At 36.7% G+C, this 20,926-nt stretch overlaps 1 protein-coding gene across 1 annotated transcript; it reads right to left on the bottom strand.

Annotated features, from left to right (window-relative positions):
- Nucleotides 1–7,782: 7,782 nt before the first annotated feature.
- adrb1 (adrenoceptor beta 1) lies at nt 7,783–12,779 on the bottom strand. The gene has a single exon (XM_088000864.1). The coding sequence runs from the start codon at nt 12,685–12,687 to the stop codon at nt 11,494–11,496; it is 1,194 nt and encodes a 397-aa protein (XP_087856990.1). The 5' UTR covers nt 12,688–12,779; the 3' UTR covers nt 7,783–11,493.
- Nucleotides 12,780–20,926: the final 8,147 nt, after the last annotated feature.

Below are 20,926 nucleotides of genomic sequence, written 5' to 3'. Positions count from 1 at the left end.
AAACAAAGTCACTGAATAATCTTTGTACTTCAGTGGAAATTTAAATGCTGCTGGGAAAGCTTGCATTTAGTCATCATGGTCCCCTTTTAGATTGATACTTTTATATTGTTTATTCTAGATTGGACACTTGTACAGCCAAAAAAAATTATACAAAATAAAAGGATGCACAAGTTCCTATTAGAGCCATCGTAGAAAGAAAATGGAGTAAAAAAACTTGACATTTTCTGAGTTTCAAAAGTAGAAAATTATCGACTTTGGAAATTCACAAAATAAATATATTTTTTCTTTTAGACTTTTTCTAGATTAATCTAAACATTTCTGAGTTTTGTTTCTAACAATTTAAAAAAATTTGTTTTAGCAATTTCTAACTCAACATCTGAGCTTAATCTCAAAAATAAGTTTTTTGGTAGAAATTTACTCCTTTTTTCCATCTACAATACAATGTTTACAGAATATCTACAATGTGTAGAGAATATCAAAAATATTATAAACAAATGCTTGGAATCTTAAAAAGTAAAATGGTAATTGGCACGCTATTGGCTGGCTCTTGCAAAGCAGCCAATCCAGGAAAGCCATTCATTTTCCTTGGCGCTGATTGGCTGAATCCCCAACAGCGGAAATGCGGTAGACGTTAATTTCTTCGGTACTGCTAAGGCGGCTTCTATTGTTTGAATTAAAGCATATTAATTCATCTTAGGTGTTTAAATTGTCATAAAGGCAATTAAATTAGAGGGTGTCTCATGTATTTGAGCTGTTTTTAGCCGGATGCTGTGGTCCCTAATCCCTACGATTACTATTAGTGTTTGGCTGCCATGTTGGAGAGCCTCAACATGACTTTTCAAAACCTGCTTCTTTCTTTGTGGCCAAATAACTCAAATTTTCATCTTCTTTTACTTTCTTTATTGAAACCGTTTAGACCTATAACTACTGTGTTTATTAGTTCTCAGTAATGCTGTTGCTTGTTCTATACCAGTGATTAATAGCAACTGTGATAAAAGTTTATCGGGCAATATGTCATGCTGCCTGTGTTTTCAGCATCAGCAAGTCTAAAACGCAGAGATTGCAAGACTACAGTAGCATATAAGTAGGAAGGTACAAGCAGCAGATTTTTATTTCTTACAAGAATAATGTGATGTTTAGCACAACAACCTGCGATAATCTGAGATAATCTTAGATTCATCTTCTTATCAGACACTTACCTGAAAGTCCAGAGCCCCTGCAGAACTGCTGACATTTTGAAAGTTTGCAATCTTGCTGCATCCAGAAGAAAAAACAAAAAACAGTGACCCAATCTTCTTCTTTAGCAGTATACTTCTTCTAATTCCCCTTGGGAACCAGGTATTTGAGTCCTGTTGGGGAACCAGACAATTTTCTACCTAAACAAAGGAATTCTTTCATCACTTTTGGTGTGGATTCTCAGACTCCCTGGTCTGAATCTTATCATCTTTAAAGTGAAAAACCCTTAAAGCTTCCAGGCTGAATCAGGAGACTTTGAACACTCTGTGAAATCTCTCTATGTGTGTTTAAATTCATCTTTTGAGTCACGATGAGTTTGTGGTTCTCAGGATGATTGTGTCTATTTCAAATAAAAACTGAGATCATGATCATAAGCTTTTTTTTATCATTGAAACAACTTATTTTAAGATGTTTCTTCTGGTAAAATGGCATCTTTCTTTGACTAGTATAACTAAAACAAAACTTTTCATAGCTTGGCCCTAATACCCCGTTGTAGGTTTCTCACGATAACAAATTTTGCTGGACGATAAATTGTCCCAGAACTTATCGCTATAAACGATAACATTGTTGTTTTGAGAAGATTTTCAAGTAATATAATAGTAATAATGGCAAAAACATATTCTCAGCCAGAGAGATCAAAGTTTATTGATCTCACACAGATCAATAAACTTTAAATTCTAATGAACATTTAAACACTGGAACTGGAGGACATTTGGAATATCCAAGATAAATCAAGAGAACAACAGAAACAACAAATAAAATGAATAATGAAGTGTCTGTAAACAAAATTATCTTTCAAAACAGGACAGTTGAGACCAAAACACCAAACTGAAGACTTTTATAATTCAGTTTGTGGTAAAAAAAAAAAAAAAAGATAAATCAAGCAAATGGAAATGACTGAGTTTCTTTTGATTTATCATGTGATCAATTGATTTATTGATTATTGTGAGAAGGCCTTCTCCATTGTACAATTCATAGAAGGAATGATTGAAATAATCATTCTTTTTTTTTTTTTTTTAAATTGTAATCTAATTTTTAGAAAATAAAGCAAAAAAAAAAAAGATTTTATCTTTAAGCCCAATAGTATCCAGATTTCATGGAAAACATATCTCAATCAGACGAAGCATTTGTGTGGGCATTTGCTTTGCTCTGAATCTCGGTTCACACGCTGGCAGGTCATTCAGTTTACATTACGCAACTTAAACAGCGTCTGCGGCCGACCGTGTTCACCGGAGCTCCATGAGAGCCACAGAGAGCCGACGTGAGCCAAATCCAGGCAGATGGAGGCCACAGAGGACCGACTCCACCCGGGAACCTCAGCAGATGGACCCATGAAGAGCAGCACCTGGTTTTGGCACTAAACTGTGACACTCTCTGTATGAAATGAGGCAAAAAAAAATTACATTTACAAGTCAATACGCGTTGAAACGAGTCAGGAAGAGAGGTAAAAGAAAGGTAAAAATCTGAGATTTTAAGCAGAAATTTAAATCTTTTTCACAGTAAAACATTTGTTTCTGCTTATGTAAAATAGTCCACTTTATGTTTGCATATTTATTTTAATTTAGCATCTCTGTTGGGGTCTGATAGGGTTGTGATGATTAGCAATCAGCAGTAATTATCTTCAGGTGCTGACATTTATTGTTTGGACAAATTGCAGCAACTCTTTGCTCCAACTAAACCCCTCTGAAGAAAATTACATTTGCATAACGTCTTAATGTGTTGTTTCTCTAAATCAGTTTCCTGATAGATCCGTTACCTAAAAGTTATTTAAATATGCTTTCAACACCTTCAGTGAGAAAATTCAGAAGCAAGACTTACTGTAATTATGGTAAAGTTGGTGCTGGATGAGTTTAAGTGCAGATGGAGTCTGTAGGACGTGACTGGCAACAAATATTTTGCTGGATTTAACTGAGAGAAAGAGTTTAATCCAGATAAAACTTTCCAAACTGTTGCCAGAGAATTTTTAAAACATTCAAGTCAGATTTTTATTGAATATTTCTGAATATTTCGCATGTCATCCACAGATTGAGAGAATCAGTTAAGCATTTAAACTTCACCTGAAAATAGGACATTACTGATCTGTCAGAAAGTGGGTGCACCTTTTGAAGTGACCTTATTGAATTTCAAACGGTTACAGAAGGATCATTCTGTCAGTTCAATAAAGGATTCACTTTTTTTACAGTTTTGCTAATGTTGCCAAAAAAATATGTGCTGTCAATTTACTATTCTTTAAAAAAAACAAAAATAATTAAAGTATTTTGGAAGAATTGCTACAAATTTCTGTTATTTTCTCATTTGTCACACAGCAGACAGATGACTGCTTCGACATGAATCCGTTCTGTCCACTAAATTAAGACATTTACTCTACACTTACTGATAAATTACAAACTTTCTAATAACTACAGCAGCTTAAATATCTAATCAGCCCCACAGAAACTCATTCAGTTGAAACCAAAGTGCAGATTAGAAAAGCAGTGCAAGAAAACTCAATTTCCACACTTCAGCAAATATGTGTTGGGTTTACAAGCAGTTCAGTATAAAAACAAAATGCACCCAAAGAGCAGGATTTGGACCAAGAAACACTGAACTTACCAGATTAGTTCGTTTCTGCTGCAGCTTTCAGATGGAAGGACAAATACTGGCGTAAACAACATGAAAACTGTTCTGTGTAATCAGTTCACACTGCTGCTGAGCTTCTCTTGGCATCTTTTTGATTGATTACAACAAATTTAAATGCCATCGCCCACTTCAGCATTGGTGCACAGGCCACCATGTGTCGGTCTTCTAATGACTTCATTGTTCAGCAAGAAGTTTGAATCAGTGAAAAAGGCTCATAAAACATCCACTTCCTTGGCGATAATCGATCTAACAGGGGAAATAACTCTAAACATTGACGATAAGAAATATACGAAGCATTTGACACAATAAATCCTGACATATCGTCTAAGACAATGAGCGTCAAACTCATTTTCATTTTGGTCCAAATCAAGACCATGAATGCTCTTAAAGGGCCGGTTGTGCCAGATTGTATTGGTAAAACCTGATCACAAGCTGTTAAAAATATCAATGAATTCTTAAAATTAAATATTATTGATCTCGTCTTTTCAGTTCCTCCAGGATTTTCTGATTCTTTTTGTATTTTTTTGCAATAAAAATCAAAATGTTTGTGGTATTTATTTGCAATATTTGTGCTTATTTATGACACTTATGTGACTTTTTATTACTCGGTGAAAAGATCATGGACTATAATCTGACATCAATTAAGGTTTAGGCAGTTTTTTAGTACAAGTAAGAAAGTTTTTGACAATTTTTGAGAGAAATCTGCAATAAATTCTCAATTATTAGTGCAAAAACAGTGTGGCGATTTGTTGATTTTGTGTGAATTTACAGAGGGTTTGGTGTATAAATGGGTGAAAAGTTCAAATATGAATAAGCAGAAACTTGTGGAAATGGTGAACTTTTTAGACATTACTTGTGGCGTCCCACAGGGATCAGTGTTAAGTCCAAACAGATCAGTTATGTTTCAGTATGTCAAATATATATTTAATACATCAAAAATGGAAACCTTTGTCTTACATGGACATAACACAAATATTTATTTGTTCTGGACCAAATATATGGCAGATTTTAGAGGCTGTTTCATCAAAAATGATGGTTTAACCTAAACCTGAATCTAAATAAAACCAAATTTATGACAATTGGTTGGTTAAAAATACACAGGGACACAAATGCATATGAAATTACATCTCTGGGTATAATTGTACATAAGAATATATATATATATATTTAAAAAAACACAACAAAAAACGTGTTCATTCAACAAGAATGAGTTTGTGGATTTCGGTACAGTGAAACTTGGAAAAAAGTTCAAATAAATCAATTTAAAAAATGAAAGACACACTTTGGGGAGATAAATAGCTGAGAATGGGTCCTTGTACTGTTTTGTCACGCGGGATTCAAACACTGGTTGCTGTTTTAACAAATCTTTACTGTGTAACATTGAAATTTGGAACGAAAGTGTTTGTTTTATTTGTGAAATAAATGATTTGTAGGTAACTTAATCTAAAAAGGACTGATTTTTTTAACTTCTACCTGGACAGGACAGTCTGTTTTGAATGTCTGATAAGCTTGTAATTTACCAATAAGGCATCATCGCACTGCTACAAATCGAGCTCTCCTTCAGGATTTTACCATTTCATCTATTTTCCCAAACCTTCATGCAAAGATTTAACGAACAAGGTGCAGCTTCTCACCCTGAGTGAGGTCACGTTGATGGTAATCTGTTTACTTTCCCTTTGAGCAGCCAAAATGTCTGCTGATACACAGGCAATTTAAAGCAATTACTCTTAAAGCAGCTGATTAGCTTCTCCATCTGGGAGCTCGACGCCAAATGTAAAGTCCCGGCCAAACAAACAAACAATGGTCAGTGATAATGCACGTCTCTGGCAGGAGGCCATCGGTGTTTCTGCACTCATGTTGTTGTTTTTCCCCCCCCAAAAAAACACTCGGCCTCATTCGCACTCATTACCTCAGCAAATCATGTCTAAACAATGTTCTGCAGCCAAAACAGCTGAGCTCACTTTCATTCAGTATTTTTTTTTAGGTCCTGATTAAGATGTACGGCTCTCTCCTTTTAGGAGGGCGACATTAGCATAACACATCACACTAATGCATTTTAAAGGTGCCCAGCTTAAGGGTTTATTAATATTCCTCAGAGGGAAGTGCAAATCTCTTCTGTAAGAGCCACTTCATAACACCAGCTGGCATGATGTTTATTAAAACATTTGCTATTGGCTTTTAGAGCGAGGCTTGGGGGAGACGCTGCCCTGAGGTTAGCGTCAGGAAGGATTCAGGTGAGAGTGAAAACACCGGATTGTACATCAGCTGCACAAACGTTAGACAAATGCTCTCTGTGTCTAACAGGCAACATTTCAAATAGAGTTTTTCTTTTATCTCCAAAACCTGATTCAGCTCGTGATTGCATCACAAAGAGAAGCTAAAAAGGTAAACCTGTGTTGCATACTGATAGGAATGTAGTCTGAAAGAAGGCCGTGTAAATTTTTTACATTCCTCATTATGGTTCAAATCTTGTCATCCACAATAAATTTAAAGATTCAGGGGGAAAAAATGTCACTTCTTCGGGTTTGGTCCTGGTTTCTGCAGCGTCTAGGCTCAAAAATGGGACGTTTATGAAATGCTGCACTTTTTCGGATAGGCATCTTCTAATTATTAAATTTCCATTGCAAACCTGTGCAAAACTTTGTCAATATTCCGCTAATGTCAGAAAAACACAATTGCAGTATTTCCGTTAAATAAGAAATTAAAACCATATCATTTAAAAACATGCTGCGTCATCATCCTCCTGTCACTTCCTGTCGTCTTTTCCTCCAGCCGGTTGTTGATCACATGACTTTTGTGATGCAAAATCAGCAATTTTGCAAAATACACCAAATTTGATGCAGCCAAAAAACTGCCTCAAGAACTTTTTATTGAAAAACGCAATTGATGTGTTGCCATCATGTAGTCAATAGAAACGCAGCTACCGCCACAATCCTGATAGCAGAACGTGGCAACCAGCGGTAGGCCTGTCACAATATATCAATTAATCGCTTGAAAAAACTATTAATTTTCATTTGCTTAATTTATCGTTTTTCTCCTTTTTCTCTCTTTCTACCAAACCTGGTCTTCAGTCTGGTGCTTTGGTCCCATCTATCCCTTTTTTGATAGACAATAACGTTTACAGAAACTTCAGAATTTATTTTATCTGTTGTTTCTGTTGTTTCGTTTATTTAATTTGGATATTTCAAATGACTTCCAGTTCCAGTGTTTACATGTTAATCAGAATTTAACGTTTATTGATCTTTGAGAAAGTGTTCTTGTATTATTCTTTCATTACTACTATTATATTTCTCGAGAATTGTCTGAAAACAACAATATTGTTGTTTATCACATTAAGTTCTGGGACAATTTATCATTAGTTATCGTGACAGACCTAACGAGCAGTGCACCGATCAATTGTTGATGCCAATTTAGCAACTTTATTGCTGTATTTTGAGACTTTTCCAACCCTTCTAGTTAGGGTGCGTTCATACCAAACGCGTTTTGTGTTTACATTCAAAGTTTATGTGGAGGCTCGTTGAGGGCCTATTGTGGTGCGTTTCGTGCGGCGCAGTTTGGAGCGTTGGATGCATCCAACGTGCATCCAATGAGCAGCGGAAACAACGCATAGAGTGGTTTGACGCATCTGTGCCTTCACATAGACTTTGAATGTAAACCAGACGCACCTGATGCGCGAAACGCTGGATGTAGAGCAAAATGTCAAGCGTCCGCTTTTAAAGCGCAAACGCGTCGAACTTGAAGCGACGTGTTTGGTGTGAACGCACCATTACTGTTTTAAAACAGCTGCCAGTGTTGTTGTTGTTGGGTTTTTTTAAATGTCAGTATTTCCAAGATGTACCAGGTCGGTTTGGATAATATTTCCACAAGTATTTAATTAATTTGAGAAAACATCTCATTCAATTGAATCCACAAGAAATACGTCTTGACTGATCTTGAAACTTCCTTTTATTTTCACAGACGTTAAAGCACCACCTCACAAGAGCCCTGAAAACCGGAGACAGACAGCAAGAGAGAGGCTCTTCATCACTTCACGCTGCAGTATGTACAACAGGCGTCCGCCCCGCAAACACTCTCCTCGTTTTAAAAGACACGGCGGAATAAATACACGTCTTATTTTACACAATGTTTAATATAAACAAGTACCTGTCATAGTACAAATTGCACTTGCCGACGGCTGTGAGGTAAAAACACATTGTGAGCTATACAAGACAAATGCTTTTAAATATCAACCGGCTTATCGCAGCGGTACTGTAAGCATCATGATGTGGGATTATCTGAGAACCATCATCATCCTCATCACTACAGACATGGAGGTGACTGCTTATCCAAGTAATTTAGACAAAAAATAAATAAATAAAAATATTTGGGGGAGTAAATTACAAGAAAGGATGTGCGTTTTTTTTTTGAATCTGTGTGCGCTGTGTTTCTCAATCGCAGCGCTCCAGAGCCGGACCAAAGCTGAATGAGGCCCTGGGCTGAGTTTTATCAGGGGGCGGGGGGCACCAGTTAAACCAGTTTGCCACCAGAGGGCACTAACCATATTTTATCTTACTTCTTTGCTTTTTTGTATGTGATGTTTGAAATTTTTAGTTAAATACATTTTGAGTTTAAAATTTACATTTTTTTCACGTAACAAACCATCCACTGTCGCCACATACTTGCTCAGGAAAGTTAATAACTCAATGCTGGTCTTTCTTTGATTGAAACATTTGTACAAATTGACATTATTAACTGAATCTGATAGCTTTAAATTCTTATTAGGATTATTAGCGTGTACCTGATGTTTTATGAATATATAACTGAATGTTTTGTTTCTTGTTTGTTTTGTTGATTCTATATTGATAAACCTAACAGAAAAAAACAAATTGTTTTACATTAAATTAATGAGCTAATGATTAATTAAATCTCTGGTTAAGATTGGAAAAAAATGATCAGTTGACTCAAATTATCTGTTTAGTAAATAGAATTGTGTAAAAATACTCCATTGAAACAAACTAAATAGTGAAATCAATAATTTTTTGAGGCTATTAAAGAGATTTTTCTGCTGTTGAGACTTTTCCAAGTGGTAGACAAAAACTGCTATACTAAAGCAGATACGGGCAGAGAAATTAAATTTAAAATTACTTAATTTCTAGTTCTAAGGGAGTAAGTAGATCTGAAATCTTAATTTATCAAAATCCTGAATCACAGTGTATTCTCTAAAGTCAAACACATGCTTAATCTGTTAACCAAAAGAAAAATACTTTCTAAGCTCAGACACAAACAAAAATAATTAAATTACCTTTTAATGTTGACTCTTGTTAACTCAGTGAACATTTTATGGTTGAAAATCTGTCTAATCAATGTCTATTTATATTTTTGAATATCTAGGATACAATAGGAAAGTGTTGGATCTAAACGTTTAAGATGAACTGATCCTGGCTGATATGATGTTTATTTATTGGAGATCTGACCTCAGATTGTGACTTATAAAGAAAATATCATATAAAAGGAAAAAAGTGCTGCAGGTCTACAATGAAAGCATGAAAAAAATACTTAACATGTACTGAGATTAAACTGGCAGTTTCCCCCAACATACACAACATACAGCTGCAGCTGCAGCGTTAATGTTGAAATCAACAGGAATTTTTAAGCCTTGAAGGTTTTACTCTCTATTAGTGCAACTTGTGTTTTTGTTGAATTGTTACAGGTCATGTAAGAATTAAATTTCTCTCAGGCCCAGCAGGTAAGCTAGCAGGGGGCGCTAAGCCGTCACAAACGCAGCTTATACCTGGTGTCAATAGAGATAAACTCCAGCGTGTCTGAGGCCCAGCTTGGATTAAACCTAGCAGCCCCTGCGGCTACTTAATCTTTTAATCGGTTTCATTACGTTTCCCTATTGTCTCAGAAAAAACAGCAAAATAACTAAAAGAAAATAAATAAACCTAAAAAAATAAAACTACATTCATTAGAAAAATTTGTATAGTTTGTTTAAAAACTTTTCTTAATAGATGTGATGACAAATAAGAAGTTTTGATGTCCATGTTCTAGTAGCTTAGTATGCTTCGGGCGCCCCCTGGTGGTTTGGAGTCCCAAGCAGCAGCTTAGCTCATTTCTGCCACATGTTGGCTTCAGAGCGTAAGCATCATGATGGGGGATTGTTATAAAGCCTGCGTCATAATAATCATCTCTACAGATAAAAATGAGGCTGCTTATCCAATAAATTTAACTTTAACAAAATATATAGTTTTTGTGAATAAATCACTTTAGTGATGGATTTTTATCTGGTGGCAGATGTTTAAAAAAACAGGAAAACTTTTTAAATCCTCATTTTTCATCAAAAATTTTTACTTAATAGAAACATTTTAATGACTTCTTTAATAAATGATATCATAAATCCTCTGAGACACTTAAAAGCATGTTCATAGCATACTGAAGAGCGTTGATTAGGATGGTTTGGGGTCCTAAGCAGGAGCTTGGTGCACTTATGCTTTTGGCTGGCTTTAACTGTAAAAATCATTGTAGATTTTAAAACCCAACATTGATAAAAATGGGATTGCTTAATTAAAAAAAAAAATTAGGGTTAAAAAAATACTTTTATGAATAAATTAGGCTGGTGGATACGTTGTTTCTTTGGGTAAAATTTACTTTTAGACATTTTATAACCAGAAAAATATCTGGTTTTACTTGATTTTCTGACTGAAACATCATGTTTTATATTGGGGAAGAAAAAACTCGCTTAAATGTTTATAGACATTTTCTATAATCATTTTTTTATGTTTGTGTTTTCAAGTTACCTGAAAGCTCCACCCAACCTCCATCATCAAAACAATTATAAAAAATTAACCATTTTAAAGTTTTTTTCTTATTTACATTCATTCATCTCACAGTGAAGCAGTTTTTCTTGTGTGCGCTCTTAAAAATAATTTTCACAAGTTTTGTTTTACATCTAAAAAAACCTTTCTACTTCTTTTCAACTTAAAATTCAGAAACCTTTTGAGAAAAATATAAAAGTAGACTAAATTATGCACTTTCAAATAACAAATTGAAATTCTTTAAATGTTTGCTTTTGCAAAAAAAGTACATTTAAAACGAAGCACTCATGAAAGATGATAAATACATAAATTGTAAAGAAATTTACAAAATTTAAAACAAATTTAAATAATATTAAATTCAGAAACAAATGCAGTACATTGAGAGACCCCTGCTGGCCTGGGAGTGTATAGCAGCAGCTTAGATCGCTACTGCCTTGGTCCGGCTCTGGTGTGATTATTTTAAAATGCTCTCCTGATATAAGTCGGGTAGTTTATCCATTGCGTTTAGAGTAAAAAAAACAACAAAAAACAAAACCCCCCCCAATATTTTAGTTATTAAATAATAGCTTTTTAAAAATGACAAAAGCGAACTACCTTGCTCTTTCTTCTTTTTGGCAAATTTGGATTATATATATATAAAGTGTTTGGTTCTGGATGATTTTCCAAACTTCGTCACTTTGTTCTACATTTTTGAAAACACCTTAAAGAAAATTCCGCATACCTGTCCCAAAATGATGATCGATTTGGATGCGTTTTGGTTTTATTCACACAGGCTGAAAGTTTTTTTTCTACTTCTTCTTTTTTCTTTTAAACAATAACAATAAGTTAATTTCAATATCTTCCTTCACATCTCGGACTCAGAGTGAGGCAGTTTCCCAGTCCCCATCAGGCTGCTGTCGCTGTTGTCCAGGGCGGCGCAGTCCGACCACATCTCCAGCGTACCGAGCTCCAGAGCGGACACGAAGCCGCCGGAGCACCGCGACAGGTCGCAGGAGCTGATGTGCAGCCGGCGGTCCGCCTGCCTCGGGCAGCACAGCAGCCTCTTGAAGGCCTTCCTGAAGTCCGGACTCCGGCAGTAAATGATCGGGTTAAAGGCGGAGTTCACGTAGCCTAACCAGTTCAGGAACACAAACAGGTTCTTGTCCACCACCTCCGCGCAGAACACCCGCACCACGTTGACGATGAAGAAGGGCAGCCAGCACAAGGTGAACGTCCCCATGATCATGCCCAGAGTCTTGAGCGCCTTCTGTTCTCTGAGCGCCAGGATCTTCGATGGCCTCTTCTTGCACTTGGAGGTCAGTCCGGTTAGGGTGTTGTGGAACCTGCCCTCGCACTTGTCGATCTTCCTCAGCTGCTTTTTGGCCTCCCTGTACACCCGCGCGTAAACAAAAATCATGACCAGGAGCGGAATGTAGAAGGAAATGATGGATGAGGAGATGGCGTAAGCCCTGTTGGTCACAAAGTCGCAGCAGTGGGGGTCATCGTAGCAGGCGGTGTCCACGCTGTCGCGGGACCAGTGCATGAGGATGGGGAGGAAGGAGACCAGCCCGGAGATGCCCCACACCACGCACACCATCGCCCTGGCGCGGGCTTTGGTTAACAAGCTCTGGTAGCGGAAAGGTGAGGTGATGGCCACATACCTGTCGATGGCGATTACGCACAGAGTCTCTATGCTGGCGGTGACGCAGAGCACGTCCACGGAGATCCAGAACTCGCAGAAGAACGAGCCGTACATCCAGGAGCCGCGCACCTCCAGCGCCGCGCCAAATGGCACAACCAGAAGCCCCATGATGAGGTCCGCGCTCGCAAGCGACACGATGAACACGTTGGTGAGTGTCTGCAGCCGCTGGGTCTTGGCTATAGCCACGATCACTAGGATGTTCCCGAAAACGATGGACAGGACGATCAGACCCATCACCAGGCTCATCCCGGCCAGCCAGTGCTCGGACGCGGCCGCAGCGGAGCCCGGCGCGTCGGACGCCTCGCTCCCAGTGCCGTTGTGGAGGTTCACCGGCGAAGACGCGCCGCCGTCCCCCATGACGGGCTGCAGCTGCACTCTGAGCCCGCTCGGTTCGAGTTCATCAGAAGACCCGCAGCTCTTATCCCATCGCGCGTCAACTCCATCTGGAGCTCCTGCGCGGATCTGCGCCTGATGCCTCACCGGACTGGGACAGCGAGGCAGGCGGTGACATCACCGAGGCGCACTGGCCAATCAGGGAGTCCGGCTGTGTCCCAGCGGCGAGGATGAGGAGGCAAAGCGGCACCTGAGCTTCAAAATCCTTAAAACAACAGTTTCTCTCCTCTGAATGCGCATTACTCAGAGAGACTGAAGAAAACTTTGAGAACATGTTAAGTACACGACAGGGGCGCATCCAGGACGTTTTAAAAGAGGGCGGCCCCATGGGGAAAATAAGGGGTAGTTGATGTTGGAAAAGTTAATTTAAGGAGACGTTTTATCAAGCTTGCCTTTAAATGTTCATACCCAAAAATGAGACTACCCAAAAAGTATCTCAATGATTAAATTCGAAGATTTAACTGTTTGTAATCAAACACTTAAAACTACTGAAAAAAATTTACAAAATAGAGTTTTTTCAAAAATAGAAATAGCACATTAAAAAGGATTTTAAAAGAGAAATAATGACTGTCATTAACATCCTCCTCAAGCAAAGCAAGCCACTAAAGAGTCAGACTTTTTACAAAGTGCTTTATTAAAATACATTCATGGAAAGTTTAGTGAAGGGAAAAAGTATGGTCGAGAAAGGCAGTGTTTTGATCCTACAAAGTGTGGAAAACGACTGACTGGAGAGAACAAAAACGCACAGAAGATCACTGCAAATATGTTGTCAGGAAAATTCAGTGGAAGGACAAACTGAAGCAAAATCTGTTCAACAGCAGCTGGAGTCAGCGATTCAGGAGTTACAACAAAGATGTTTTCAATAAATGGACTAAAACTGTTACATTTCTTGTGATCGCCTCCATGTCCCGCTGCATTGATGCAGTAATTCATGCAAAATTAGAATTGAGGGAATAAAAGGCAGAGAACATGAACATATTGTTAAAAAATATGAGTCTTTAGTTTAAAAAAACAAATCACATTTATTGGTTGAATTTAATATTCTGTTCCAGAAACTGGTATTTATTATTATTATTATTATTATTATTTGAAAGCTAAAATAACACAGATTTAAAGAAGCACTTGAAATATATCACTCTAATAAATATATTATATATTATTATATAAGAAATGTGTTAAATGAATAATTTAATTTGAAAAACAAAGTGTTTAAACAGAGGCTACATCAAAACATGCTTTTCCTCTCATGTTACATTTAATGTTTATAAATTATTTTTAAAATCATCTGTTAGCACAATAGGCAGATATTTAGCAAATGCATCTACATTAAACTTAATAATAGTTGACATTTCTGTGATTCTGTGTACAAACATCGCATGTTTATAGCTTTTAATTAGGCTTAAATTTCATTTTAGGCCCTTTAAATGCAGTTTAAACTTATTTAATGTCCCAGTATTCCCAGTTCACCCTCCATTCAGTTTTTTCTCTAAGTAAATGAACATTTTACAGGACGAGTGGAGCCGTTTACTCGTCTCAATACCTGAATGTTATACGACTGTTTGGTCAAAACTCCTTCAGACTGTGGGAACTTGCCGTGCCCGAGACATTATGAACCACAGAGTTTCATCACTTGCCATCACAAACAAGATTTGTTTTCCCACAGGTCCAGTTTATAATTTATATTTTTTTTATCTCCAAGAATACATTCCCTGCGCATGAGATCCATCTCAGCCACAGTCCTGCGCGCTGCTTCACGGCAGCTGTGCTGCACCAAACTTATCTCAACGGGGACATAAAGCAGGCAGAGCTTGGCTGCCAGCCAGACGTTTCATTTCATGCATCGCAGTGAAGTTTGCTCGTCATTAAATACCAGCATGAATGAAAAAGTTCAGGTGTGAACTGGGGATGGACAGCAGAGAAACGGCGAGAATAAAAACTATTATTCTGGGTTTCAAAAATCTGTTTTTTGGAAATTGTCTGTTTATTCAACTGAATTAAGACTATTTTTACCACTGAGTCCAAAAATGTCATCCATTTTTCCCAATCAGGTCTAATTACATCTAATTTGATTTAAAGAAATCTGATCTTCTGACTAAATTGATGACATTATCAGTTCATTTCTATTAATATTTCTCATCCAAAAAATTTTTTCTAACAGAGTGCATTAATACAAACTTGGATTTCTGTAAATTGAAGGGTAAATACATGGAAATTGAAAATTAAGTCTTCATTGTGCAAAATATGAAGTTTAGCTCAGAAAGTTGACCTGATTGAGCAAAACCAAAGTGATTTTTGGATTCAGTGCATCAGAATTACCCTAAGACAGTTGACCATTTGACCAGATTATCATAACCACTGAAATACTTACTTACACCAGCGTTCGCAACCTGAACCCAGCGACCCCAGGAGCTGCAACAGAACCTGACCCCAACGCAACAAGGCGACGCCCACGTCCCCTCAAAACTCTCGTAAAACAGACGGATGTTTTCTATAGCTTGAAATGTGGAAAATGAAGTCATGAAGCTGTTTTCTTCCTGGAGGTTCGGTTCTTTGTGCTGGAACAAAAACCTAAACCTGTGTTATAAAGCACCAGCTTCATAACCAACACCAGTTGGTTAAGTTGCACCTCGGAAGGTGTTTTCAGTACTAATGTGTGCAAAACTTTGTTTATTTTACCCAGTGAATGAAAAACAAACATATTTTGACAAAAAATTCACCAGATACAGACACACACCTGCAGTTTTTGCTGAAGTTTCTAAAGTTTTTTATTGAAAGAAACTGATTTGGAAACATTTTCTTTTGCCTGAAATTGTTTTTTTTTTTTTGTTACTTATATGAATTATTTCCATTTTGTCCTTAAAATACCAACATTTCCATGTAACTTTATATTTTGGACCATCTGATGATGTAATTTCCAAATAGTAAATGAGTCATAATTTGATCAGTTACCCAGTACTTGAGAAAACTTTTTACCAAATACATTTTTACTCTTAAGTAATTTCTCAGATGTCTACTTTCTACTTTTATTTGAGTAAAAATATGTTGAAGTAGTTGAGTACAGTTGGGTCTCTGTACTTCCTGTCGTCTTCTTTGTCTTTTCCGCCAGTAGTAACATCCGGTTGTTGATCATGTGACTTGTGTGATGTGGAAGAAAAGTGTTTCTAAGGCAGTTTTGCAAAATATACTAACTTTGAAAAAACAACTTCCTCCTAACGCAAAAACTTTATCAATCAAAATTGGCTCATTTCCATTTAGCTAATTTATTCTTGTAATTCTAATTTGCAAAATTTATAAGGTCAATGGAAATGCAGCTTGATTGTTTTCCTTGATAATATGGGGTTGATGAATTCAGAAAAATATACAAAAGCATTACTACTCCTGCACAGTCTTTTCAAAACAGCTACAAATTTCATAATATTTTACTAGAAATTATGCATAATTAAGATTGAAAACTCACAACAAATCCAGTATTAGCTTGCTAAACGCTGTTGATTGAAAAAAGCAAACATGTGGAAGTAGATGCTACAGTCAGATAAGACCAAAATGTAACTTTTTGACCAATGTGCAAAGTGCAACACTTGGAGAAAGGCTAAAGCTAGACGCTTTATTCCTTTGGTGAAACACGACAGTGGTGGCATCATGCTGCAGGGATGATTTCCTCAAAGATTCCTGTTGGCCCATTCACTGATCTGACCTAAATCTAATTCAGAATCATTGGTGAGATTTATGGTTCAAATTTTCAAACCAGTAGGAAGATTTTTTGTAAAAAGTCAAAACAGTCAGTAGAGGTCAAAATAATGCAAGCAAACCGATTATCAAACCAGGTTTGGGCAATAAAAGCGACATTTTGCATTAGCTTTAATTGGTCATTCTTTCTTTTAATTTTGTAAAGAACCCTGGTAAAGAAACCAGAGATAAATCATGCATCAGGATGCAAAACAAATCAAACAGTCTCTGAAAGCAAACTGCTGTGCCTCCAGATCAATACTGGGATAAAGAGTCAGACTGATTTCATTAACCAACACGGAGCAGCAGAAAGCAGGATTGTAAACTCTTCTGATGAATCCATTCGGCATGGATTAGATTAGCCTCCGTCGCTTCAATTCAAGTCTTTTGGCGTGAAAATATCCGTGGAAAAGCTTGCATTGTGTGCACTTCCTTCTTGCTTTCTTTGCATTTTTCCCACAGCCTGGAAGAAATACTGTCCACCGCTCCGAGTCTGCTGAATCGCTGCACTGCAGCTTTTGTTTGCAGATATTCAACGAAATTATTTAAGCAAACCCAGTGGAATAGGTTGCCTCTTGTGCTTAAATATCTTCTCGAGTTGAAAGGAATGCAAAAACGGACTTTGGAGAGCGTATATGTAGCTACAGTGGCACTCTAGAGTTTAAAAGTATTGCAGAAAGAGCAGTAGTGAATCAAAATGTTAGTACCTAGAATATCATTATTCAGTACAATAATTCGCCCACTTCCACCAGAGCATCCTTCACCACTGAGCAGCTACATCCCACATACCCTGACGTAAAATCAGCACACTGGCTTGAGCCGAGCAGAGCGGGCTGTGCTTGACCTCGGCGCTCGGCCCCGTGTGAACGCAGGCAGAGAGTCAAAGGTTTGAGTTCATCATCTGCAGTGACGCTCGTTTAAAAACCGAACCTGAGGCGGAGAGACAGAGAAGCTACAAGAGAAATGTTCTGCTTTCTTCAGTGTCACAGTTTGGAAATGTTTTTACCCGGTGCAGAGGTATGACTATAATTTAGTCACAATGAGTTTTCCCTTCAGCCAAATGCATCACTCATTAATGGTTGTAACATTTAATCAAGAATCCGGATAAAGGCGAGTTTTTGTAAGCAGCCAAAAATAATTTTTTCTCTTACAGATTTTGTTGTTTTTGAGATAATTGGAAATTAGTCGTTTCCATCTCTATGAAAAATAGAACAGTAAAGGACTAATTACATCTCCTTTACTAGTACCAATTGTAATATAAGTATCTGACTGTACTTGAACCAGATTTAAGTAGGTAGGAAGAATAAAAAATAAAATAAAATACAAATAAAAAAACAACTTTAATTGCAGAATTCCGACTTTTTTCTTAGAGTTCTGATATTTGATCTCAGAAGATTAAAGTTTGAATTCTGAGGAAAAAAGAGTCGGAATTCTGAGAAAACGTTTTAAATTTTGAGAAAAAAACTTTAAATTGTGAGAAAAAGTCGGAATTCCGAGAGAAAAAAAGTTGAGAAAAGAAGTAAGAATTCTGGTTGAAAAAGTCAAAATTCTGAGAAAAAGTCGGACGTCTGAGAAAAGAAATTTTAATTTTGAGAAAAAAGTTTAAGTTCTGAGAAAAAAGTTCAAATTCTGAGAACATAGTCAGATTTTTTCCCCCCCCATCGGTCCGAGTCCTTTTCCATACCCCTCCGCTTTGTAGATGCAAATTATTGGATTTTTGCTCTTTCATTGGACAGTTGCTATGATGCGTAACCGTGGCAACAAGCTGTTGTCTTTGCAACTGGGAAGAGCTGATTAGCATCACAAATACCTGAATAGTAAGTGAACCGCGACCCACAAATCATATTTTGGGATCATAGAGAGAGAGAGAGAGAGAAAGGAAAACATCTCATTTCATCGATCATACGGCCAGACTGAGATTTAAAGAGAAGCAAAAGCAGATGAGTTGGATTAGCAGTGCTTGCCAACAGCTGGTGGCATCATCCAGGACAAGTTACAGTGAAATATCGCCTCTGTTGCCCAGAAATTGAGCTGTTGGCCAAAGTTGTTTTGTTTTGTTTGGTCTCATGAAAGCTGTACAAGCAAAAAAACAAATGAATCCAGTCAGCTACACACATCCCAGTTCGATACCAGTTATCAAACAATGCTGTGAAATTCAGTTTATTATTCAAATTGTTTTAAAAAAAAGAAAAAAAACCCAACTAATTAACTTCTTCTGTGTAAACGTATACACTGCAAAAACACAAAATCTTACCAAGTGTTGTTGGCCTAGTTTCCTGAACTGATATCTAAAATACACTTTAAATGAGACAAAACTAACTTTAGCAACTTTTCAGCACAATATAAGCTTGTTTTAAGTCAGTAACTCCTTGATGAAAAAGTAATATTTTGTCGCATAAGTTGAAATCTTTTGTTCCATGAACATATTATCTTATCAATATTAAGGAATTTAAGTTACCTGTAAGTTAGTTTTGTCTTATTTCAAGAGTATTTAAGATATTTGTACTAGAAACTAGACCAACAATACTTGGTTAGATTTTGTGTTTTTGCAGTGTAGCGACAGTCGATCCTTTACTTAATACTCCTGTTGTATTATCGTCCTTCATATAAGCATCTTTCTTATTTTTTTAGGTCTTTTTTTACATTTTGTTTTCTACATTTATCTCATTGTACTCAACAGTATACTTCAAGTTAATCAAGCCTCTGTATGTATATGTATGTGTGTGCGTGTGCGTGTGTGTGTGGCCTCTGGCAGCGATGCCAGCAGTTGGACTCAGACAGGGTTAATGATGCTGTCAGAACAACAGTGAAGGAGGCAGATAAGGGGGCAGAAGGAGGAAGACAGGGGGGCAGCAGCAGCTCCTCTTTTATTACTTGGTTTTCACTCTGTTGTCTTTGAAAACAGATTATCAGAGTTGAACTTCCTCCTCCAGACTCACACATGGACTTTTATAAAGAAATCACTGGGCCCATTCCAGTCAAAATAAAACTATTTGTAATTACTGCCTTGGCTGAAAACTGATGTTGATGTTTGTACTTTGGGGGGAAAAAAATGAAAGAAAGGGAAGTTCATTGGCTGAAACTAGAAGTTTACAGTTTTAGGTTCAGTTTTAAAATCTACAGTCAAATTTAAGTACCGGTAGGTAGGAAGAAATCAATGTAAAAGGCGGCTTTTCAAAATAAAACGAGCAACAACATATACACCAAAATAAAGTTGTAATATTAGGACTTTATTATTGTACTATAATGATTTTATTCTCATAATATGACTATTTTCATACAACTTTTATGACAATTCTCATAATATTTTGACTTTATTCTTATAATGTTACAGCTTTCTCGTACGACTTTATTCTAATCTTTTGACTTTATTCTCGTAATACTACAACTTTATTCTTGCATGGTGTGATTCTTTCAATTTTATTACCATTTTCTCAATTTTATGTTTTTTTAAAATTCATTTTCTTAGCATGGTCCTAATACTCCATTGTAACAGTAGTAAGTTCTTTTAAAGTATGGCTGCTGCAAATTCTTTAAAATATATTAAATTCATCGTCGCGCTGTTATTTAGAGTAAGAAGTTCCAGATTAGTTTGCAAAGATTAAAGCGTCCTCAAGGAGATTATTAACTTTCCTCGCATTAGTTTCATTAAATAAGTTTTATTTCCTGACGTAGTCAAACAAAAGCAGACGCAGAAGTTTTGTTAGACTTCAGTTGGGAGTCTGGTCCAAAGTGTGAACTATTATGTGTTCTCCTCTTCCACCTTCTTCCTTCAGGACATTTTGGATGAAGCACCAGCAGTACAAACCAACTGAGTCTCCTTTGTGCCGACTGCCATTGTAAAGCTTAATAGGATGAAACCTGCAGGTCTGCTGTACTTTCTTCTATGCTGACTAATCAAACGTGCGCTGTTCTGTCCTGGTTCTTGCACAGCGTATACATTATGTTATGTATTAGTGTTTTATTGTGCTCTTCTTCTGTATTGGGCAGGCTGGAAATCTATTTAAAGGCAGCGATGATGCAGTTTCTATTGAACACTGGAACTGTCAATATATCTACGACAACCAATTAGCAAAAACTAGCTTCATGTGGACAGACTCTCACAGTCCGTCCAGAAACTAAATGGGTTCTAGAAACATAAAATCTGACAGAAAAGATCCCGTTCTGTAGCAAAGAAAAAAATAAACTACTGGATTACACTGTTTGTAAGTAAACTGTAAGATTTGACTTCACAAAAACTGAGTCAGTTTGAAGTAAAATGTTAGAATAAAAAGCAAAATTTAAAACATGGTAAGTAAGGAAGTACTGTGATAGAAAATATGATTAAGAATTAAATGAAAGAACTGAAAATAGAAGAGAAGTGGGTGTAATGTTGTTTGGGTAAATATCCTGCAATAAAACGCAAACAAAGAAACTCCAGAATAACTAATTATAAATTCGCTCATTTTGTTGAGTGCATTTTCACTGAAAATCATCA

The sequence above is a fragment of the Poecilia mexicana genome, unplaced genomic scaffold, assembly GCF_051168715.1.
Source record: "Poecilia mexicana isolate PSO_F unplaced genomic scaffold, ASM5116871v1 scaffold_19, whole genome shotgun sequence".
Classification (NCBI taxonomy): Eukaryota; Metazoa; Chordata; class Actinopteri; order Cyprinodontiformes; family Poeciliidae; genus Poecilia; species Poecilia mexicana.
Note: the sequence above shows the minus strand (reverse complement) of the source record. Positions and strands in the feature narration are given on the sequence as shown.

Excerpts from the sequence above, each read along its gene's own strand:
- adrb1 (XM_088000864.1), bottom strand. The coding sequence starts at position 12,687 with ATGGGGGACGGCGGCGCGTCTTCGCCGGTGAACCTCCACAACGGCACT.